Consider the following 25,890-nt stretch of genomic DNA (forward strand, 5'->3'; position numbering starts at 1 on the left):
TTCAGACACTTCATGAAGATCTGCTTGTTTCTTGCCTGTTTTAAGCAAGTTTCATCAGCAATAAAAAGAAACGGTTGACTGATGAACTCAACAATATGGATGGTCTCAAACCTACTAGGCATAATGAAACAGACAAAATACGAAAAAAATACATGTTAATTTATGTGAAATTCTAGAATCGGCAGGTCTAAGCTGTGGTGATAAAAATCAGATTCGTGGTTGCTTTTGGAAGCTGGGATGGTTTGGGGTCTGTTGATGTTGACTGGGAAGTTAGGTGTTACTTGGGAACTTTCTGGGATGAGAGAGGTATTCTGTGTCTCCATGTTTGTCAAAACTGATTGAATGGTATATTAACATTGGAGCATTTCACTCTATGTAAATTATATCTTAATAAAAATGTTATAAAATATTACAACTAAACACAATATTTTTGCAGAAGCGCCAGAGGATGGTTGGCGTTTTGTTTTTTCATTTCAAACTTCTCCCTTCAAAGTATCTCATAGACAGAAGCATACCCTGGAGTGAAATCCAGGACCTATACTCTACAGGCATTTATATCAAGGATTACTTGTGGAGCAGTAGGACACTACTAGTGTAGAAAGGAAACTAATTTGTCTAAAACTTCTAGGTGGGAATAAAAGAAAATGTTAACTTATACTTCTTGGTACATAATCATGTGTATATGGGATTTCACATTTCAAAACCATTTTGAATTTCAGTGATTGGGACCTAATTTATAATGATTACCTTATCAGTTCAAATGTGAGGGGACATGTGTTTATCAGTTTTAAAGAGGTTACCTTGAAAGGCAAATATCCAATGAATTAGTGTAATCTTATTATAATACTTGATAATCCTAAGTAAGTGAGAAATTGTGTTAGTTTTGAGAAGAATAGGAATATCCTGAACAGAATTTATCCACAAGTGATGCCAAATATGCGTTTGCAAAATTAAAATTGTAATCAAAAGTCAGATAATTATTCTCCAATATATTTTTTTTGGTAATTTTTCCAAATATACCAAAGATTTAAGCTGTTCCAAGTCCATGTTATACAAAGACATTAGAATATGTAATTTTACTATTCATTATCATTTTCACGTGATACTAGATGAAAAAGTAAACAATTTCCTTGAATAATACCTGACTATGGGACAAAAACAATAAGTACTTGTTGAATAAATAAATGAAGAGTCTTATTTACCTGTAATTGCCATTTCTTACCTCACACAGTGGCTTCTTACCCTAAAAAAATCAGATTTATTAAAAAGTGAAAGTTTAGGTATATGCTTATTTAGAAAACAAAAACAAATAAGTTTTAAAATCCCTAAGCCAGACATTATTATTTTTATTGCTTTGTTAACATAAAAACTGCATAAATTTAAATTGGGGCAATTTAAAAAACAAATTGATACAGGGTAACATGGATCCTCACTATAAAATTTTCCCTTTAAAAACTCAATGACACTAAGGACATTGTTTGCCTCTCTAGGGTGAACAATAAAAACTTATGCAATCAATAGAATGGATAATGATGAGATGTTTCAGTTAACATTTCTGAGAGTTGAGAGGTTTAAAGGTCCAAAAGTACCAAAAGAAAACAGAGTTTCAGTGCAAGAAGATAGAAAAAATACTGTTCAAATATGAAAGCGGAAAAGCTAAGTGTCAAGACTATGGTCTGGGGGGTTGGCGTTGTGGCTCAGTGGTAGAGCGCTTGCCTAACGTGTGAGGCACTGGGTTTGACCTCAGCACCACATAAAAAAAATAAATAAACAAAATAAAGGTATTGTGTTCATCCACAACTAAAATAAATAAATAAATAAATAGATAGATAAATAAATAAAAAGATTGTGGTCTGGGGGTTGGGGTTGTGGCTCAGTGGTAGCGCACTTGCCAGCATGTGTGAGGCACTGGGTTCAATTCCCAGCACCACATATAAATAAATAAAATAAAGGTCTATCAACAACTAAAAAAATATTTTAAAAAAAGACTATGGTCTGTATGATCCTCTTTATGACAGGGCCTAAATTATAATAGTTTCTTACTATCCTGAAACCAAGGGTTAAAATATGCATTCACTTTCAAAACCTATTTTTTTAAGAGTCAAATGGGTTAAAACATCATCTTATAATAATGTTTTCAATTTAAGAAAAAAAACAGGTGAGAAAACTTTCAGTTGAGAGATGAAAACAAAAATATTCTGATGAAGCCCACATATGTCCACTGATTTTGAAGCTAAGTAGTGAAGAAGCAGACAGTGGGTAATGGAAGAACCATTTAATAATATCTAGTTCATATTCTATAGTGAACACTTAAATGATTTTTGAACACAACACTTTTAGGATTTTCCCCATCTGTTATGAATGAGGATGAAGAAGACTCCTTCAGGAAAAAAAGTTGATGACAGATTTAGACAAGAAAATATCAGGTTGTCAAGTCACTATGGATACCCACACCAATACTAGAAAACAGGTGAATGGAATTCTTTTGGCACTGGGGAAAATGACTCCTAAATCCTGCAAACTGCCTAATAATGATCATCTATTTAAAAATAGAAACAAAGCAGTTATGATTTCCTCCAGGAATAAATGATGGTTTGATATTCCCTAGTCTGTAGCTAGGCCCTGGGTTTGATCCCCAAAACCACAAAAAGAAAAAAGGAAAAAAAAAGCTTTTCTTCTTCAAAAGAATTTGGTTGACCATAGGTCCTATAAGGTCAAGAAGCCTGTTTTGTTTTGTTATTGATACAATTCCACAGGATCTAGAATATTGTCCAGCATATAGCAGGTGATCAATAAGTATAAATTGAGTGCTGTATGAGTACATTTTTGGAACAAAAATGTAAAATTAAGTTAATTGTAAGTGCAAAATTAAGTAAAATGTAGAATTAAGCAAATTGACCTAAATTACACAAATGAGAGAGTTTGGGCTTGAACTTAGAACTGGCGGACCCCAAAATCTGTGCTATTTACTAGTTTATAGTACGCCACAGAGGGCCAGATAATTCTGTAGGGAGATAGTAACTGAAAATACAGTTGAAATTATTGCTATTGCTATTGATTAAGGGGGTGGATGGAGGAAGTAGGTTATAATAATTATTGTTTTATATCTGCCATAGCAAAGGCAAATGTAGAACTTTTATGAAGCTTCTCCTTGATAATCTCAGCATATTGATCTTTTTATATTTACAAATATATAATTTATAAACACATGATAAATCATAATAGATTAGGCTAATCTGTGAGTACAACTTTTAGGGCTTAAAATATTGAATCAGAATAATTCAATCTGCATGCCAGAATTGAGAATTCAGCCTGCTGATTCCCCAGTGATACTACAAAAACATGGCTAACTGGAAAAGCCAGTGAGCAAGGTCATTTATTTAATGAAATTTCCTATTTAAGAGTTTTAATCGCAATGCTGTTAACCCTGTTGAAATGGAAACATTTCTAATATGTGCTATTTTGATTTTCTGCTCTAATAAATACAACATAATGAACATGATTGAATTTGTGTGCATGAATGGGAATATTGTAGTGCTCTAGTCTTCATCAACAACTTTAATTGCCATATAATGATGGAAAGGAAGTTGATGTGGGTTCTTGAGTTAATTTGATAAAAACCTGGAATATTCCTTCCAAATAGTTTTTTGAAAAAGCCTGCTTCCTACTTATTATGTGGTCATTTATCTCTTGCTTATAGGAGTATAGGAAAAAGATTCACGAGTTGAATCCAGAACCTTAAATATGGTAGGCTCTACCACTGAGCTACATCCACAGCCTCACTAGTTTATTTTTAATTGATAAACTTCACAAATGAAGTAAATTCTCTGAGTAGTAAAATTTTTTCTGGGCTACTCTGCAATGCAGAGACTAGATACTAAGACAGGAAGAGATCAGGTTCTGAAACACTAGCTAAGGAGGAAAGCTCAGGCAGGGAGATTAAAGCACATAGGGTCAAAGACTCAAGAATTTAAGGCAGAGGCTGATATGTATATAGTTAAAATCCAGCAAATGATTTATGTACAGACATGTGCACCAATGTAACAAATACTGTGCCTTCTATTAGGGAATGAGCAGTGTGAATTCTGGGCAGAAGTGAGCCTAAAGATGAGATAAAAATAAGAAAATGCCTAGAATACATTTAAAAGAACATTTTAAATTAGCTATAACAACATGCATAATTTTTACCAAACCCTGAAATTTTATTAGGTAGCCAGGTGATTACAACAAATAATTTCACCTGCCAGAGCCTCAGTTTCTTCATCTATGATGTGGGGATAGTGATATGGGACTAAAATAATTTAAATTAGTATTTTCATTGAGATAAAATGAGATAGAATATGTGAAATATGAAAATAATTTTAAATTAGATGTAAATTATTATAATTTAAAGTTTAATATTATTTTTACCTTTAATTTAATTACAAAATATTTCAGGCCAGGCATGGGAGCGCATTCCTGTAATCCCAGTGTTTTGGGAGCCTGAGGCAGGAGGATCACAAGTTCAAAGCCATTCTCAGGAACTTAGTGAGACCCTGAGCAACTCAGTGAGACCTTGTCTCGAAATAAACAATACAAAGAGGTAGGGATGTGGCCCAGTGGTTAAGGGCCCCTGGGTTCAATCCCTGGTACAATAAAAAGAAAGAAAGAAACTATTTCATAGTTAATGACTAATTATGAGAAAACTTTTACGACAAATCAATCTTTTGTACCTATAATTCAGGTCTCTACTAATGGTCTTCAGCTCTATAGTGAAAATTATTACAACCGCTGATTTACTAACATAGCCAATGTAGAATGGGGCTTATAATATTTGGCTAAGACATTGGTGAGATAGTCACCATAGTTGAGAACAACACTGATGGAGTTTTGTAAATTCAGCTGTGAAGAAAAAAGGAATCTGAAGCCATGCATGGGGGCACAATCCTGCAATCCCAGTGATTTGGTAGGCTGAGGCAGGATGATTGAGAACCTGTTTAAAAAAAAAAAAGGCTGGGGATGTGGGTCAGTGGTAAAGCACTCTTAGGTTCAATCCCCTATACCCCCACTCCCAAAAAAGTCCTTCATGATGAGCCTGAATGGGGCTATAAAAGTGATGATTATAAAATCATTTCCAAATTAGGCACTCATTACCACTTGAACACAGAAGGCACATGAGAACATGAGATGAAACAGAAGTGTTATTTTCATCTGAGGACATAAAGAGAGATTTGGAATGGGAAAGACAAAATTATTTTTTGAAATAGTTATCATTGTATTTTTCTAAATCTGCACTATCATACTTTGAGCATTATGACAATATACAGATAATTAATAATATTCAAAGGATAAATTGTTAAAAGGAAAATAAAATGCAGCTTTTTATAATAGATAGCTTCAAACATTCTCATATATACAAACACACTGCCTGGCATGGAGGAAAAGTGGAATATCTGTTGAATGAAAAATATATCAGTTTTATTAGGTTCCAAAGGCTGCTTTTAATCAAATAACTTTGGACATGCCATACTTAAACTTAATAGCAGTGAAATATCTATCTTTTGCAAATAATTGTATGCCTAGTCCTAATGTTCACTGAATGAATAGAAGAACAGCATCACTTATTAAGTAAATGAAACAAACACATTTCTGAAGTAAATTTCAGGATGTGCGGAAACAAAAGACTCCATATTAAACTGTACCTTAGTTTATATTAACTTCAAAACAAAAATGACTAGTACTTCTTATCGGGTTTTTAAATGGTCACTTTTATTTCTATTTGTTCCCACTTAGATTTGTCTGTTGAATACTGTGATTTCAAAGGCAGAATAGGAAGAGGAAAAGGAACCATGGGGATTAAATTAACAGGGATGATTTAAGGAATTAGTCCAGTGTTAGGTATAGAGGGGTATGAAAAGGAGAAAAAAACAGTCTCTGGTTTTAAATTTAAATTCAAGTTAAGAAGATAGGGTTTTCATATGGGAAACTAAATTTAAAAATATATTTAACAAGATTTAGGTTGCATATCTAAATAAATCTTTTGGAACTGATAGAACAGCCAATTTAAAGCTCTTGTATACAAAGTCAAAGGATAAGTCTTACTGACTGTATGTATATCATGCTCAACTAGTCTTTATGTTAGTTCCAAGAGATTGGTGTACACACACACACACACACACATACACACACACACAAATGGAGTGTAACAAGGAGCTGGATAAATTAGAGAAACAGTACACTGAAACTCTGTAAAATGGATATAACTAAATATGAAGGGTGCCAAGAAGGATAGGATGGTTAATAACTGTCAGGTGAAACAAAAATTTGGAGAAAAATGAGAAAAAGCCACATAAAGAAATTGAAGATATCTTAGGGGAAGTTTTGCTGCCTCCAGGGATAACAGAAATTGACAGGTTTCTGAGAAATCAACTATTCTGGGCTAATCTCCTCAACTGACAGATAAGCTAGTCAGGATCCACAGAAGTTCAATGACTTGTCCCAGGATCAGTCCCAAGCACAGATCTGGGGCTTCACAAGGGTAACATAGGGTCCTACAGACCTCCAAACTACACTGCTGCACACTATGAGGTCAAAGGCAAGATGAAAAGGGTTTTCTAAAATTCCATGAATGCTTGAAATCATAACCCAAATAATAAACAACTAAACTTTTGGCTTTATTAATTGTAGTATAAACCTGGTACTTCAGGATTCACACTCAATTTGTAGTTACCTTTAACAAATTTACTAATTTGTCATTTAGAGTTATTAAACCAGTTTAAAAATCAAGTTCTGGGTTACCTAAGACTGATATTTTTCCATGTAAAACATTTCTATCAAATAATAGGTAGATTTTATGTAATATATCTCAAATCAGATTCAAATTACCTTAATGGAAGGTACTGCATGAATTATAGCTAGCTTGGTATGTCTTCTTCCTTCCTCCTCCTTCTTTTTATTCTTTTTTAACTAGTGAGGGAGGTGTGTTGCTATGTTGCTCATGTGGGTCTCAAACTTGGGGCTCAAACTATCCTCTTGCCATGGCCTTCCAAGTGTCTGGGACAACAGATACCTCCCCTGCTACCACCACCACAAAACCTGGCTAAATAACAGCTTGGCCTGTCTTTAAATGTAGTATTTGGATCTTTAAAGGAGTCAAGCCAGATGTGATGGTGCACAGCTGTAATCCCAGTGGATTGGGAGGCTGAGGCAGGAGGATTGCAAGTTCAAAGCCAGTCTCAGCAATTTATCGAGGCTCTAAGAAACTTATTGAAACCCTGTCTCAAAAATAAGTGGGGTGCAGTGGCGCATGCCTATAATCCCAGTGGCTTGGGAGGCTGAGACAGGAGGATCACGAGTTCAAAGCCACCCTCAGCAAAAGCGAGGCACTAAGCAACTCAGTGAAATCCTGTCTCTAAATAAAATACAAAATAGGGCTGAGGATGTGGCTCAGTGGTCAAATGCCTCTGAGTTTATTCCCTGGTATCCACCACCCCAAAATAAATAAAAAATAAAATAGGTTGGGGATGTGGCTCAGTGGTTAATTGCTTCTGAATTTAATCCTTAGTACCAAAAAAAAAAAAAAAAAAAAAAAAGTCAAACAATCAATGGTGATTAAAAAAACCAAATCACACAGATACTGAATGACCCAAAGACTCTATTAAATACTAGTACTGTTTAATAATCCTTTAAGAACAATAATTCAAACTAACTTTAATTATTATAAACTGTGCAGGCATTCTTCATTCTAAGTAATCAAATATTTTTTTATAAGTGACAAAGTAGGTAAAAATTTATGAAACAAAGGCTCAGAATTTGGGGAAACTTTTCAGGCTGGAATGCACAATATTTTATAAAGTTTCCTATTGGTAAAATATTAGTGCCTACCTTTTGTTAGAGACTAGAAATAGAGGGAAGATTTAAGTTCTGGGTCCTGGCATCATGTGCTCTAATGAGTGAAGGACACTAAATGAATTTCTGTGATTTAAGGGTGATGTGGAGACAATGAAGAAAGATAGTGAGGGGAGCACTGAAAAGAAGAAGAGTAATTGACTAGTATGTCACTGCACCCACAACTTCTACACTAAATCTCTTCAACTTATGGGATTTCCACCCTCTTCCTTACTAAGAAAACATTTCTAATTTTTAAATGAAAATCAAAGGAATAATACAGAATTCTCTTTAAAGTAACCAGCAGTGTTAAAAGAAAAATTTGAGTATTACAAAAATCATGGAAATATTCAAAATAATTCTACTATGATTCCCTTTGCCTGAAAACTCATAAGATAACATTGATATTATAAGTTATTAAATTCATAAAATGAAGAATCAGTTATTATTATTAAAGGGTCATGATCAACGAGTTTTTGCAGTAGTTCCAAAGTAATTAAGGTCAAGAAAAGGTAGATTTTTTTTCCTGTGGCAAGATGATATGCAGTATACTCATAATGATAGCATTTTTGGGTATTTAGATGTATATTGCTTGCAGAATTTTAAAATTTATTGATTTCTTTGAAAAATTTTAATAATAAGAAGAAAATGTTTTGAAGAAAAACTTTTGAAAAATAAGTTTAAAATGTTTTTGGTGTTTTTTCTCACTGCCAATGATTTTGAAAATAGTATTTGAAACAGTTCATGTGCAGAAAAATATTTTTATTTTATAACTATTTCCTTCCAAATTATGCATCTAATATATCTATTTAAAGCTAAACAGTTGATTCTGAATTAAGCAAAGATTTTGAAATCATCTAGTGAACACTGATATTGTCAAATTCTAGAAAAATGTCCAGTCTACAGCATAAATTATGTGTTATGGGAAAACTAGAATGTACATAGGAAAAAGTCACAGAAATTCTAGCATTTAAACTTACTTGCTCTGGTAACTCTAATCTCAAACCTTCAACAAACAAATAAATGAGCAAGAAAGTATAAATGTTCATTTGGAGTCCTCCAGATCTCAGGAAAATAGGGGCTTATTTTCCCCTTAAGTCAACAGAAAGCTTTCAGGATAAAATATCCTTCACTTACAATCACAAAGTTTATAAGGATCTTTTATCTGAATATAAGTACATTTGCTTTGTAATTGTAAAAATATTTTTTACCTGTAAGAATTATAACAGTACAGGAGATAAGATTTATATAAGAGTGAAATGACAATAACCAGAAAAACTATTATTGAGAGGATAAGGGTTAAGAAACCATTTTGCATATTTTAAAAAAGGTTGATTATGTTATGTATTTTTGGCCACAATTAAAAAAACATTAACAGCACTAGAAGTGAGGCATTCAAAAATTGATTAAGGATATTTTTTTACTTCTAATAAATTACAGGTTTATATCTAAAGAAATAAAAATTTTATAATAAAAGATTGAGAAAAATCATTATTTAATATTTAAAGGGTCAACTCATAAAAGACTGAAAGAACAATCACTTGATTCAGGCTGGAGAAATTTCAGAAAGTTTGTGTTGTGAAATAAAGGGAGATGTAACCAGTGGTTATATGGCAAATAAGAACAGTTTGAACTTCAGCTTGAGTTGGGGAGAAACTGGCATTCTCAGTAATCATTAGAAAGCTAGCCAATACAATAGTATAAAATCTTGGGTTAAATACTTGGACTTATGTCTTTAGCCTCTCTAAAGTGAGACATAAACATTGTTAATACAGGAACCTCTTCCCCTCCCCCTGCCAAGGGAAAAAAAAAATCAACCACCCATGGTGTCATGGAGACAGTATTAAAACTTAAGCAATTTCAGTTGGAAAAATGATATGTAAGTCAAAGTTCCACATTTATATCAAAATGAGCAAGACAATTAAAATGCCAATTTCTGAATCCCATTCAGTACCCAACAAATCAGAATCTCTGGTAACAGGGACCAGAACCTACATTTTGTAATGTCTGAGTATCATTAGACTAAATTTTAAGGCGAGAAAATGCTGTCCTTTTATTAGTTAATGTCATTTAATGGTGAGAACTCATTAGAAGCAAATATAAAGTTTAATGATTAAAGGTATCCTTGATGACATCATCATGGTCATGATTCTTTGATTCTTCAGAGGCATAATAGAGATTCTGTGCTGTATAAAGGAGGGACTCTCAAGTTAAAACAATCTCTGAAGTATTAGAAGAGACACTTTTCTAGGTGGGTCACATGGTAGTTTGCGCTGTTGAGTATAGCAGCTCTTTGGCTAAACTTGAAATTTTTAGAGCTACAACAAGAACTTTAACAGCTTTAAAGCAGGGATGATAAATATCAAATGTCTGGCATGAATGCTGTTTTCTCTCTCCCTATAGATGCAGAGTTAAATTCTCTACACAGCACTTTAAGACTGCTAATTCACCGTAGTAACAACTATGGTGAAACCAATTTGCCATTACTTCTTCAGGGCAAGAAAGTGGGGACAGGACAAGGCTTTCTTTATACTTTATGTAAAAATCATACAGATAAGGATTAGGTATATAATATTTGAGTGGAGGAGTACAATTTTTATTTAATCATTTGCCCACTTGAAATGTATCACACAAAGGAATGAATGCTGAAAGAAATGACAAGGAAACACAGTGGACATTGTCATGGAAAATTAAATTTTATACTGGATCAGACTACATCCTGGATTTAGATTTTACTGTTACCTTTTTGCCCTTTACAAAGCCTTGGAACTCACAAGGAGAGCATCACATGCATTATTTGCCAAAATAATTAATTTACTTGGAAACTTGTTTGCTAAATATTATAGATGCTTTGACCTTCGAACAGAATTTAATATGGATTTTTATAAATAAAAACTAAGTTTAGGGGTTGAGGTTGTAGCTCAGTGGTAGAGCACTTGCCTGGCATGTGTGAAGAACTGGATTTGATCCTCAGCACCACATAAAAATAAATAAATAAAATAAAGTTATTGTGTGTGTTTACAACTAAAAATTTGTTTTAAAAAACTAAGTTTAACAATATCCAATAATTTGATTTTCCAATCTGTCTTTTTAAACAAACCTATATGCAGAAACTTTTGAAATAGCAACATAAATACTAAATTTATTTCTTCACATAATCCTTTTTTAATATTCATTTTTTTAGTTGTAGTTGGACATAATACCTTTCTTTTCTTTCTTTTTTTTTTAATGTGGTGCTGAGGATCGAACTCAGGGCCTTACATGTACTAGGCGAGTGCTCTACCACTGAGCCATAATTCCAACCCCTTCACATAGTCCTTTCTGAAAAAATATTAATAGTGAAAAATTTCTTCAAAAAATGTAAAAAATTTCAGGGCAAATTGCATGAAGATACTTTTAACTACTTAATTTAATTAGTAAATTTCATGGAAATTTGTAAACAAGTTCTTCTATTATTTTGCACTAACAAGGAGTAGGAAAAAAGGGTTTTTTTTGGCAATGTTTCCATATTAATACTAAAAAATTTGAAATCTTCTTTATTCAAAGTCATAAATTCATAGACCCGAATGCAAAAGTTCCAAGTACTATTCCTAATAAATTCTGAGTCTGAGTTGAAAAAAATATTTGAGGTAGTAACAATTCTTTTTTGAATTATTAATTACCTTATATACCCTATATTAATTTCATACCTAGTCTCTGCCTTAAATAATTCCAGAAACAGGGAAGTCTTATTCTTGAAGCATGCCCTCATGTTGAGCTGAAATTTACTATAAATCTGTATTCTGACACCAACTCAAAATTCTAAAACTTAAAAATTGTAATCTAAATTTATATCATAGCTTCCATGCAAACAGACTAGTGAATTTAAAAAAAAAGTTACAAATGATCCTTTTGAGTTCATGACTATTTCTATGTCAGTAGTTAATCTTTACTTAAGAATGCTTCAGTGTTCTGCAGTACTAATCAGTAGTAACTAGAAGGGTATTAAAGAGAGAGAGAGAGAGAGAGAGAGAGAGAGAGATCAATGAACTTGGAGAACTGACAAATTTGTATGTATTCATATAATATTTCCAAAGGGGTGTGATCCCCTTTTAGAATAAAAGCTATTAAGAGGCTTATATATTTATTATATAGATTTATATATAAAATATGGTTTTATTCATTTTGATTAACACAAATATATAATATCTACAAGGCTGACAAACATATTTTTTAAGTGATATGTTTTCAAAAATATGCTCAATGAATCCTCAGGAGAAATATCTCTAAATTTAAACCAGTGGGTCCAGCTGTTGATCTAAGAAAGTACCATATCTACAGTGTAGTATATAGTTCCTCCATCCTACAAAGGAAGGATATAGGAAGATGGTGAAAATACTATATGCTTTGAAGCTATATATTTCTCATAACTTGTCTTGAGATAATTAGCATTTTAAGCATTCTTTAAATTTTGTTTACTTGCCCTGAAATAAATTTCAGATTCTATTTTTACACTATTCTAGTAATTTCTGAATCATTTGAGCTATAGGTTATGTGTCACAAAATGTAAATGGGCTAAAGTAATTCCAAGGTCTCTCCAAGTTCTAATAGTTAATATTCACTAAACTTGGTTAACAATTCATTTTCCTTTACTAAGATTTACTAAAATCATTCACTTTCCTTTACAAAGATTTATATGCCAAAATTACTTAAATTAAAAATATGCTTGTCTCCATACATTTAAAATGTAAGTTTTTCACGTAAGTTTTCATAATTAAATGCTACCAGATTTTTCTCAAGATAGCTGTAGAAAAGTGAGGGGAAATCAGAAAGTTAAATATGATGAAAGGATGAAAAGGGAAGAAAAACTCTAGTCAATGTATTAAAAAAAAAAGTTGCTTAAGATTTGTAAAATTCTCAAGGCAGAATAAGTAACAGAATCTTTTACCAAGATACTACAGTTGTTTTGACTAAAAAATTTTCCTTTTTTGTCTTTTGTAACTCATCAGCCTAGAACAGTGGCTCTTAAAGTATGGTCCTCAGATCAGCAGCATCCACTCTCTAGGGGATGTGTCAGAAATGCAAATTCTTGGTTCTCTCCCCACCCTACCAGTCTTACTGAACAGAAACTCTGGAGCTGAGGGCTAGCAATCTATGGTTAAACATACCCTAGAAGTGCTCTTATTCACACTAATGTCCTGTCCTGGAGTAATGCAGAAAAATACATATCTGTAAGTAAAGCAGTTATCCCAGTTTATTTTGGAGTTGAGAAAGAGGAGGAAACTTGGTAATTAAATATGAAAAGGAACAGAATGACATAGGAAGCCATGGCAGGAAGGTTGTGAGAAATCAATAAGATGGCAGGAAAAAGTTGTGTGAAATAAACATAACTCTCAATAATCTTGATAAAATTTATTTCCAATAATTTAACATAGCCATTTGTATCATAGACCCACAACGAATAGTAATTTGTCTCTTCCTTGCCCTTACAAATAAAATTGAAATGATTCATCTGCAGTCTTATCATCTGATCCCTTTTAAAAATGACTGACATTTATTTGGAAGTTGATCAGGATTACAGATTCAATCTGTAAACTATATTAAAGATCAAATAAGTTGTATTTATTAGCAGCAACTTTAAACAGCTGAATAAATTCTTATATAAGCAAATGTCTCTTGGTGAGACAGTCCCGTGCATAGGGAGTAGTTTTGATAAAATAATTCCCAGTAATCTGAGGCAGATTTATTTAGAATGACAATGGTGGGGGGGTTTAGATTGTGCTTTATTAGAGTTGGGGGGGAATCATTTTCACAGTAAGTCTTAAAAGGCAGCCCGGCTTAACTGAATAAGCATAATCTTTGGCTTCGGTGTTTATTTTGGTTAGAACATATTAGTTCTGAAACAGTGAACCTGTTTCTAAGCCTCTGGAAATTACATAAAAATGGGAGTGATAATGGGGTTGTTATGAGGATTAGAAATAGTAGATAAAAGGGGCCCAGAAATGCCTAGTACAAAGTACTCAATAACACTTATTAACAAATCTTAATTGGTTTTTCTTTTTATTACCCTCTTCTCTTTAAAATGCTCATGATAGCCAGATGCAGTGGCATGTCTGTAATCCCAGCTGCTTGAGAGGTTGAGACCAGTCTTGTTTAAGACCAGTGTTGGCAACTTAGGGAAAGCCTGTTTCAAAACAAAAAATAAAAGAAAGGGAGCTGGGGATCTAACTTATTGGTAAAGCGCCCTGGGTTCAATCCCTAATACAAAAAAAAAAAAAAAAGCAAATCATGGAGCAACTTTTCATTTCCGAAATTACCTGTCAATCATGATAGTAAAAATAATTTTCTGAAGATCAATTGTGTACTGAAAAGTGGGGAATAACTGAACTTCCAATTCCTATCATTCCAAGTGAAATCTGTTTTTTACTTATTCATCTTAAATTATTATATAGAAATATGATAAGAGTGTTGAGATTAGTTAAGTAGCAGGATGTCTTTCTTATATTCTACGGATTTTGAAATTTTGAAAATGAGCTCTGGTCTTTTTAAAAAAAAAATTAAAATTTTTTTTAGTTGTCAATGGACCTTTATTTTTATTTATTTATATGTGGTGCTGAGAATCGAATCCAGTGTCTCACATATGCTAGGTAAGCACTCTACCATGAAGCCACAACACCAGCCCTCCAGTCTTTATTATGTGCCAATTGTTATCTGAGAAAGAAATATGATGAAATGGGGCTCTGGTGGTGGTGAGAGAAATTAAACCACTTTCCAATAGGGTACAGTGTATGGGAGGGAAAAAGAGATTATTAGACTGATGGAAATTTCAGATTCTATATTTACACCTGACTATAGCATGTCATAGCCCATTTGGAGTATATACTAAGCAATAATAGATTTTTTTTCCTACTGGAATTCAAACATTTGGCATAAATCACACTGCTAGTCTGTAGAATCTAGAAATGAAATGCAGTGATGTCTGAAGTAAGTCAGTAAATTATAAAGTTATGTTCTGAATCTAGGTGTCTGAACTTATTCTTTTTTTTTATTGGTTTTTCAAAACATTACAAAGCTCATGACATATCATCTTTCATACATTTGATTCAAGTGGGTTATGAACTCCCATTTTTGCCCCAAATACAAGTTGGTCTGAACTTATTCTTATCCTTACTCCTAAATTGTCTTCTGGTTCTGTAGTTTCAACTAGCTGGGTAGTTTTTGCATTTAGATAACATTCTTTTGGTAAAGTTGTTTGGAATGTTTGACAGGAAGCTGAAGAAAATCTCTGCAAAACAGCAACTGCTAAACTAAACTATTCTTTCATATCCCACTTAGATTTCAAACAGCAGTAAAGAGAAGCAATCAAGAACATAAAATGTATCTGCTATTTTAAGAAGAGGGAAAAGAGAAAAAATAATCTACCTCAGCCAATTCATTCTATAGAATTTGTTGAAAACAGACCAATCAAATTGCTGTTGTCAATACTACTAGCCAAAGATTATTTGTCTTATGGAATATTTCAGTAATGGGATTTTATGTATATACTTGTTTTTGAAATAATAAAAATACATGTGCATATCCATTTCAAATACACTTTGATTACTCTTAAAAACTGTTTGATAAACAAGTAGACACCAAAAAAGAGGTCTGGGGAGAAAGGTGCCATTTTTTTTTTTATTACTTTCTACAGACAGTGATGGTAGCATCGTATAGCAGAGGACTGGGGTACCTAAATAAATGCCTCCATCACAAAAACCTGTATGTTGTTTCTCTTTCTCAATCATCAGCCTTTGTTGTTTTTCCACACTAAACAATTAAGCATTAGAATGTTTAATTTTTGCAAACCCTAGTAGTTACAGGTCCTTCTAAACAGAACGACATTTCACAGATCAGTGTCTTTCCTGTTGTTCTTTGTTAAACATCATTTTAAAGGTATGCTATTCAATATGGTCACAGAAAAAAGGACCAAATGCAGTACTTAATTTTTAGGGACCACCACAATGACAGTTGTAGTTTACTGTTTAGCAATGTAAATCATGGTTATTTCAGTAACACAGTATTCCAAGAATGAGACTTTGTATAGATAATAAAATACTTCTTTTAAAAAATAAAGTATATGTTAGATTTTTAGTTAGTACACAATAACTTGGTGTTGGGTAAAGAGATCCATAATGTTAAGAACTACATTGCTGTGTTAATCCTTTGGGTATCATCACAGTTTTCAGCTTTATTAGAGTTGCTTTTAATATATAAAGAGAATCTCTTATACTTTCCAATTGTGATATACTTCATCTAATTTTTTTTCACACTCTAATGATTCAGAATTTTAAAAGTTTTAGAGTAAGAGGGATCCTTAGCTTCTAGCCCAATGTTGTTCCTTCTTCATGTAAGGAAACCACCCAACAGAAGTTAAATGACTTACTCAGAGTCAGTCCAGTATTGGTGGAATTAGGTCTTACTGCTTTTTCTGAGACTCTCTTTTAAAGGTGAAATAAATATTTAGTTTTGAGAATGACTCTTTTCCTCTCATTTCTGTTAGATTAATATATTATACACAAACAAAATCATCAGCCACTACTTGTTTTTTCTTTTCTATTTGCTCCTTCTGTGTAACAACTTCATCAAATCCATAACAAATAATTCTCATCAAATCCATAACAAATAATAAGTAAAATCCTGAAGAAGAGTATTATCCTGCAGAACCATTTTCCCTAAAAAAATAAAATGCTAAATATTTCTGAATATAGTAACTTGAAATACTATAGGAATTCTGATTTGAAACAGATTAAAATCAGATTTATACCATTAGTCCAATAAACACAAAAATCAGCAGAAGCCTTTTCCCCTCTTTGAGCAACTCTAACTTTTAGATATTTCTTAGGGTTTATTTTCCTTTTTCTTTACCCTGCTACTTCCTAGATAAATGAAAACTGTGAATAAAACAGCTCTTTCAGAAATTAAGTATAAGAAGGTGAGAAGGTGGACAATTGCTATTCAATCTTAGAAATAAGTAAAAAAATATTAAGGAAGAAACTATATATTCCATTTAAAATGAGTTATTTTCTTCATATAACAAAGTAACTTTGATGCAGCAGCACTAGTTCATTATGCCTTAATTTACTGGTGAATATCACTGGCCTCAAGAATAAGCAATTTTTCACAAGGGATACTTAAAAAAAGATAAAATATGGAAAACATAATTTACCAGAAAACACAAATATGGAAAACTCGTAACTAGGGATGGGGGGATTGGTAACTTTTTTGGCTTAAATTCAAGCAAAATTCATTCTTTTAAAATTTTTTTTGCAGTATAGGGGATTATACCCAGTGCTTTGCTCATCCTAGGTAAGTACTCTATCACTAAGCTACATCCCCAGCCCTTTTTATTTTGAAACAGGGTCTAAGTTGTCCAGGCTGACCTCAAACTTGTTGGTTTCCTGACTCAGCCTCCCCCTTAACCTTCCTGGGATCACACGTGTGTACCACCATGCCTGGCCAAAATTCATTCTCGAAAGTGAATTTACCTTCCTTTTTGACCCCTTCTTTAAATAAGGAGAAATATACAAACACAGCATTTTTAAGTTTAAACAAATAAATGCCTGGATATTTTTTAAGTCAACCCTACAGATTCTGTAAAGGATAATCAATGATTATGATGATCAAGATGAATGAGTTATCCATAATCAAAAGAACAATTCTAAGTGAAATAAGCCAGACTCAAAAAGCCAAGGATCAAGTATTTTCTCTTACATATGGAAACTACAGGGGTGGGGGATAAAAGGGGATCTCAAGAAAATAGAAGGGATATCAACAGAGAAGAGGAAGGGAATTGAGAGGGAGGGAAAAGGGAAGGGCATGGGGAAGTAGTAGAGGGGAAATGAAATATACCAAATTATGATATATTCATGTATGAATATACAAAAAATGAATGCTACACTTTTGTATATAATTATAGTGCACTAATTAAAAATAATAGAAGAGAGATGAGAGTAGTAGATTATGGTGATTAGGGGGAGGAAGGGGAGAGAAAGAAGAGAGATACTAGGGAATGAGATTAATTAAATTATGTTTTGGGCATGTAGGAATATGGCATAATGAATCCCACTATTATGAATAATTATCATGCACCAATAAAAAATAAGAAAAGAATCAAACTCTTATGCATTTAAAGTATGTTTATGAGCATCCTGTCCTCTAATAATACCTTTCTCATTTGATAAACAGAAAATAATGCCATCAATCATGGAAAAATTATTATAAAGGTTAAATCATTGCCTTAAAAATTTCCACCTTATAGTATTTTTATAAAATTTACAGATACCAATCCATTAAAATATTCTTTCTTAATCCACATTAAAAAATTTTTCTAATCGTACTTTTTTTTTTTTTTGTACTTAGGTGCTTACCACTGAGCCACATCCCCAGGCCTTTTTTATACTTTTGAGACAGGATCTCACTAAGTTGCTTAGGGCCTCACTAAATTGCTGAGACTGGCCTCAAACTTGCATTCCTCCTGCCTTCAGTCTCCTGAGTCACTGGGATTTTAGGTGTGAGCTGCCACATCTGCTGGCTTGTATTTTTTACTCTGGCTACTTTAATTTATAAGATTGAAGGGGTCAAGTATGGGATCTTTAATTTTTCATTTAATATTTTTTTTCATGGTCAATATAAAAGTGATCTTAGTATGCATACTTGAGGGTTGGCGGTGTAGTTTAGTGGTATAGCACTTGCCTAGCATGCATGAGGTCCTGGGTATTAGACCCCAGGATAGTAATGGGGTAGGGAAGCCAGATCAAAATAAAATGATATGGCAGGGGGAGGGGTAGTTCAGGAAATTATTAAAGTAATTTTGCTTTTATTTTCAGGTTTAGTAATAATGCTAACTTCATTTTAATACAATTACATTATTAATTTAATATTCTTCCAGCAGAGAATGGAGAAGTTACTTTTAACTCTCAAATTCTCCATTTTTACTCTTTTCCAAATCATCACCTTCTGATCCCAAGGATTTCTGACAGATACTGGGTTCTTCAATAAAAAAAAATAATAATAATGTTTTAAACAATTAGGACCAATGTTATTTCTTTGCATATACTTGGATTTGATGCAGTCATTTATACCCTTCATATTATTATGATAAAAGCTTTATATTAATAATCAAATGATTTCAAAAGTCATAATCTTTCAATATAGTTCTAATACTCATTGGCTCTTACAATGGCAAGGTATTTGGATTAAAAAATAATAGTAACAGGATTAGTAAAAACTGAAAATTACAATTTGTTAAAGCTTTTAATATGAGTGTTTCTCATTATAGAATGTAGTTAACTTAAAATAACACTTGGTTACATCATTTAATATCTTGCTACTCCTAAACTGTGTTACTTTAGGAAAAAAGACCAAAAATTTCTTTTTGAGGAAAGAAAAGGGGGAATATAGAAAGGCAAGATGGTTAAGAATAGGGTAGAGAATATTTGTAAATTTTAAAAATTAAAAAACATATATATATATTTGTATTTTAAGTAATTACCAAAGGAATTTATTCAAAATTTCCTTGACATTCTGTTGGTGTAATAATATAATGTAAATTAAATGACATGTTAACTAGGTCAAGTATGATATTTAAATAAATTTAAATAAAAACAATCCCTTAAATGCCAGATCTAAAGTAATACCATGAGGTATGGGAAAGTATATGTTTTAATTTGTATGTTTAAGAATAATTTATGTATATAAACATTTGTATATGCAGAGTAACTCTAGAAAGATACACAAGAAATTGAATAACATTGGTTACTACTTTTCATTGTCTACCCATCTGTAGCATTTAAATTTTGTACTATATGCATATTTTTCCCTATTACAAAAATATTAGAATCCACTACTAAAATAAATTTAAATGATTTAAAATGTAATGTCAAAGTAAGAACATGGGCTGATATTTTCCATCATACAAGAAAATATACTATTATTTTTCTAAAACCTACCTAACATAAATTTGGGTATATTTTCTTTATGACAGATTTACTGTGATCTAAAACCACAATATTCACTTGATGTTAAATTGGGAAACACATTTTTCCTGTACTTCATTACTATAGCGTTGTGGACTATGGATTGTCTCAACAGCATGCTAGTATCTTTATTCCCTCTCTCATGGGCTAGCCAACAGCCATCATTTCTCTATGAAAGTCAAGAAATCTTTAAGGAATCTTCAGAAAGATTTTAAGAATCTTATCTGGCAGTGATAAATATCATACCTGCATTATTTTATAGGCATAGAATCAGTGTCAACTTCTCTTTGTTAAATATTCTGCCAAAGGTGTTTGGTATTTTGGTAAACACGATTTCAAACTAAGTGGTGACTAAGCAAAGCTCTCACATAAAGCTTGGAATAAGATTTCATAGTTTCAATGAAAGACATTTGGAAATAAGCAGGACAAAAATATCTCACACATGAAAAAATTATTTTTAGAAAACCACTCAAAAATTCAAGTTAAATCTTACTCATTTAAATATTAAAATAACTATAAAACAAAATTTAAAGGAATGACAATACATACATCAGCTTTCAATGGTAGCTGCTTATTAAAAATGAGTATCTGAGGGTGTATTTCAATTTCATCCTCTTCAAACTGTGCAGCTGAGATAAATGTTTATTTTACTGAAAATATTTGCAAAATTACAATATAAATACATGATTATATTAAGATAGGATGAATATATATAATGTATTCTTATCTATAGATATAAAATGAATGCAGTAAATATAGCACACTTTTGATGAATTGTTAGTACACAGTGTTTTCAGTAAAGTACATACAACCTATTATTAAGCAACAATTATCTACTTTTCACATGTACATCTTAGGAAGTTTTTAGGATGGAAAGATACACTAATTCCTCCAGTACCCTTTTTAGTTGGCGAAGGGTTAGTACTTCTGCAAATTTTGATTTGTTGTATTTATTTTAGTAACTTATTAGGCTCTTTGCACTTCTTTAACTTGAAACATTATTTCTTTAGTCTGAGTGTTTAAAAAATACCAGCTAACCCATACTTGTAACTTTAGTATAGAATCACATTCTTATTATCAGTTACTTGAATCAGAATAAAACAGAATCATTAAATTTTTTTTTAATTTGGAAAAATTCCCAGAATTAACTTTCAGAGTATTATGGAGGGTGTGTCTTCAAATAGATACAGCCTGAACTGCAATACTAATCTGGACTAGAAATAGTCTTTAAGAATACAAATATGAACTCTACTTTAAAATTCTTTGTTAAATGTATTGGGATTTATTTCAAAAGCATCTTCTACCCTTCTCCATTACACTGATATAATGGAAACCTGTTACAACAACAGTTCCAACACAAACATATGCATGCAAGAGATCACCCTACAGATTCTAACTACGTAGTTATTGGAACACATCCCACCTGTCAAGTGGCATAAATGTACATCTTCTATATACAAAAGGTAAAGTGCATTATTAAATTAGTGAACTGACAGATTGTCTGCCTGGACCATATAGCTTTCAAATAGACAAATGTGAAATTCTCTTATTAGAACCAACTTTTTCAAGAGGTTCCAACTAGCTTTTCCACCCTGTCATTTTTTTTTTTTTTTTTTTAATGGCCATGCTCTTTAGTGCAAATATGCTTGTGTTTGACTCAAGTTTAAGGGACATGGCAGTTTGGGGCTTTAATAAGGAAAATTATAAAATGTGGCAGAACTTTAATACCTTTATAATACATTGCATCTTTTGCATATAAGCAACAAATTAGTGCTGCTTTCAATTGCTAGGAGCACACTGCCAACAATTATGAGGACCCGTTTCCAAATTTCATACTATTAGCTTATACTATTACAGTTTGAGTCCGTACCACATTATGCTTGGATTATTATGTGCAAACATCATCAGTGTTTTAGCATTATGCAGTGAACAAGTAATTTTGGTTACTAACTTCAATGCTCATTTTTTACTTCAACGTCCAGTTGCCTTAAGAGTTTAATGTCTTCAAGGCAAAGATCCTATTGTTTTGAGGAATACCATGTACACTTGCAGCTCCATTTATGTTACAAATGACAATAAAATATATATTGCACAGATAAGACTAGTAGCTTATTTAATAAGATACATGGCATTACATGTCCTAATACCAGAGTTTTGAACTGGATCATGCTTAATTATGGCTAATGAATTCTTGGGAAATTTTAGTATCAAAAATCATAGCATTATTTTCATTTCTCAATGAATATGTTAACTATGAAAAAGTGAAACAAAAGGACTGGTAGAAGCCTTAATGATTCTAAGAGTATATTCAATTGCCAGTATATATCCATCTATCCAATTTGCAGCTTTGAGATGGTAAAAACTTTGAAGTATACATACAAGGCAGAAAATTTGGCTGCTTAACTAATTCCTTACTTAAATAATTAATGCAAAATTAAACTAATAATTTTATATACAATGAATTAAAATATTTAAGTCTGACATAGTATTGTGTATATATACATATATATGTATATGTACACACACATACTCAAATCTTATCAGACCAAAAAAGAAATCATTTAATCCTAATGGATATAAATATTTTTAAAATGAAGGTTTTAAGAGAGAGCATACACTCATAGCAATAGTGATAGGAATAATCAAATTTTGTAATATTCACAGCTCCAGTTTGCCAAAATCGGACAGGTTGATTATTAATAGGCACTATGATGGGCAGCAATAACAATCAGTAGTACAGTAATTCAAGTGCACATCACTCCTTCATAAACGAAAAACTATTTTTTTAGCAAGCCTACAAAGTTATGTTATTTTACAGTTTAAAAATCCTTGCTACTTTTATTGTCTCAACACCCACCATGTGCTATTAACTTTAATTATTAACATCATCTTCTAACCTTCAGTTGTTCCATAGTGATCCAGATGATCCACAATTATAATAAACTGAGATTCCTCATACTACTTGAGGAAATGTGAAATATAATCTGCAAACCAATACCAGTATATATGTCTGAGTTACTGGTCGCTTGTTCTTATGTGACATAAACCAATAAAATTAATTTTCTCAATTCATACCTTAAAGTTTTCTTAGAAACTTAAATGCATTTGGAGACAAAGTCTGAAGGAAAAAAATTAAATAATTTTGAGTTATAGCTTATCAAAGAGCTACATTCTGACCTCAATCCATGCAGCCAGCTCTCATCAATGAGAGCTATATTTGGGGGTTGAAATCAGTGTTCTGGCTCTTAGAACATGATTATATGAACTTACTATGTGGGAGGTGAATAAAGCCAAGATAAAAGACAATTTCATTCAGAATAAAATGCAGCTTAACAGATGAAATTTCAGTTAATACAGGTTGGGTTGGTACACGTATACACTATATCCACTTGTTTAAAAATTGCTTAGGTGTTGAAAAATTGATGTGGCACTTTCTGGAAAGTAATTTTTAATACAGATAAAGGGATGAGTCTTGTGTAAAGTAAACCTCTTTTAAGTACCTTAAAGAGCACCTTGGAAAATGCCTGAATTTTCCTTTCAAATATGTTTACAACGAATCTAATTTTCAAATAATATTTTCCCAGGAAAAAAAAATTGTATTCTAAAGTCTTTTTAGGAAGAATATTTTTACTTCCCCTTTTGGAATTAAAACACCTGTAAAAGTCTGGTTTATACTGGAAGCTTGATGTGGTTTTAAGGGTGGCAACTGCAAAAGCACTACTAAAGTATATTATTACAGATATAGTTTTATATTAGGTAACTGGTGACCTGAAGTAGTTAAACAAAACTCATAAAATATAATACCTTGAATTCATGACATATTTTAGGGATAAACCTATCACAATCTTCAAACTAGCACGAAATGCTAAAACACCAAAATTTCCATAGCAAAGCCACTGGATGAAGCCTCCCACTCAATTGTAATGTAAATGAAATTCCTGAACTGTTGGAAAATCAATACAACTATATGGTGCAACAAACAGAAGTGAAGATAAGATTTTAACTAGCTTAGGATACCCAATTAAAATGCTCCCATGGCTTTGATATGGCAACTGTAAACTGTAGGGTTACCACAAAATTTGAAAATTATAGAATACTCTAGTTAATTCTTAAGGAATATTAAAGGTTTAATTATCTAATAAGATTTGATCCTTTAATGGTACTGTTCAATATTATTATCCAATGGACAATATATTTCTATTTTTTCTTTTATAAATAAATATAATGATGATACTTGATATAAAGTTTCTGTTTCTGTGGTAACTGTCCTACAGGTAAGCTTAGCAGTTTTTAATAATATAGGAATGGAATACTGTTTTGGAAATTTGTTAAATAGAAATTCACACTTCCATAATAAGTATATGTATCTTTTTTTCAGGATTATGTCATAGTGCAATATAAATCTTAGTTATGATATTTAGAAGGTCAGAATGTCACATTTTGTGCTGATTTGCATACTTCAATAGTCTGGAGCAGTTGAAGCAGCTAAACTATTTAGCTCTGGGAAGGTTAGAATTCCCATAAGAATTATAGTGATCTATGTATAACATAACATGAAAATCAGACTTCTTGAAGTATAAACTACTAGAGGTATTACTAATAACAAAGGGCCAAAAAAGAGGAAAAACTTCTTCAAATGATTATGGATCAGTACTTTTAGCCAATTTATGATTTTAAATTTTGCCTGATGGAGTTCAATTTCACTCTAGTCGAGGCATTCTTGTTCTTCACCACTGGCCCTTCTGCCATCCATTCTCTTTTCTTTATGGCTGTTGCAAATTTTCCTCATCTCTTCTTCATACTTGATAAAATTCTCCCCAAACCTTGTCCAAGCTTTGAATGGAACAGTAATAGTATTACGGTAAGGTGGCCTCACCTCACTTACCTTCAGGAAAATTCCATATTTATTAGATCCCACATCAAAGTAGAACCTTTTATTGTCCACTCTGAAAGAAGTCCCCTCTGGGAGTTCAAGTGGGTCATCATCTCCACCTCTTCGTTCTTCTATGTCCCCTTCGCCATAGTCTTCAATCAGCTGAACCAAGGCATCACGAAACTCAATCATTCCTTGTGCTGGGAGGACAATAGTCTGTTCTTGGCCCAAACTGTGGCCAAAATAACCTATCATGCCAGTTCCCCGCATCATGGTTTGTCTAATTCTTAGGAAGCGACCCCGCTGATTTTCCTTTAGGTCTAGGTAATATTTCCTATTGTCTCTCTCTATATAGTCTGTTTTGAGGACACTGTGAGTATGCTCTTCAGACCCAACGGAGACTGGCGGGGAGGGTGCTGAGTGCTTCTGCCTCCTCCTGGAACCTTGCTCTTTGCTGTGGCCATGCTCCTGCCTGTGGCCTTTCAGGCCCAGGTGGGCGTAATGCTCGATGAAGTCTCCTAAACAGTCCTTCAGCTCCGCTGCTACAGACAAGGATAGGGTCAGTTTACTCTTTCTGATATTGTCCTGCCGGCCTCTCCCTATCCAGACTTCGGCTATCTTTAGGAACCGGCCCCGGGAGCTTTGCTTCACGTCTAGGTAAAACCTCTTTTTTTGGATGTCCACTCGTTTGGAGGCCAGCTCCTGGATTTCGGTTGTGCCCCCAGCCTGATTAGGGGTGGCTGAAGCAGCGTAGTGGGGGTAGTGAGAGTGTTGGGCCTGGGGATACAGTCTACTCTTGCTTAGGCCAGAGCCCCCTACATTCTTGCCTCCACGGCCGCGGCCGCCGCCGCCTCCCCTCCGCCTGGCTCTTTCCATCTTCAGCTGCAAGTGACAAACAGACACACGGGGTGGGGTGGGGGAGAGGTGTTGAGAACAATCGCAGACGCCCCTCAGCCTGCAGTGCTCCCGCCCGGGACCCCCACATCCGCTAGAAGCCCATGGCTCTGGCCTGTGCCCGACAGTCGTCGTCGTCGGCGGCGACGGCGGCTCTGCACAGGGTACACAGCATCCCTCCGCCACCCTCGGGCCTCCTATTCCCGCACGCAGCCGGCCGCCCACTTCAGGCTCCGCAGCCCTGGGGTCCCCCGTCAACAAGGC

General features: G+C 33.1%; 1 protein-coding gene across 1 annotated transcript in view; it reads right to left on the minus strand.

The window, feature by feature from the left end:
• Purg (purine rich element binding protein G) overlaps positions 1–25,880 on the minus strand; it is a 37,473-nt gene extending 11,593 nt beyond the window's left edge. The window contains exon 1 of the mRNA XM_015501240.2: positions 24,745–25,880. Within this exon, the coding sequence (XP_015356726.1) occupies positions 24,745–25,608 (864 nt within the window). The 5' untranslated portion in view covers positions 25,609–25,880. The remainder of the gene's footprint in view (positions 1–24,744) is intronic.
• Between the last annotated feature and the right edge of the window lie 10 nt (positions 25,881–25,890).

This window comes from Marmota marmota, unplaced genomic scaffold (genome assembly GCF_001458135.2).
Source record: "Marmota marmota marmota unplaced genomic scaffold, marMar, whole genome shotgun sequence".
NCBI classification, from domain to species: domain Eukaryota; kingdom Metazoa; phylum Chordata; class Mammalia; order Rodentia; family Sciuridae; genus Marmota; species Marmota marmota.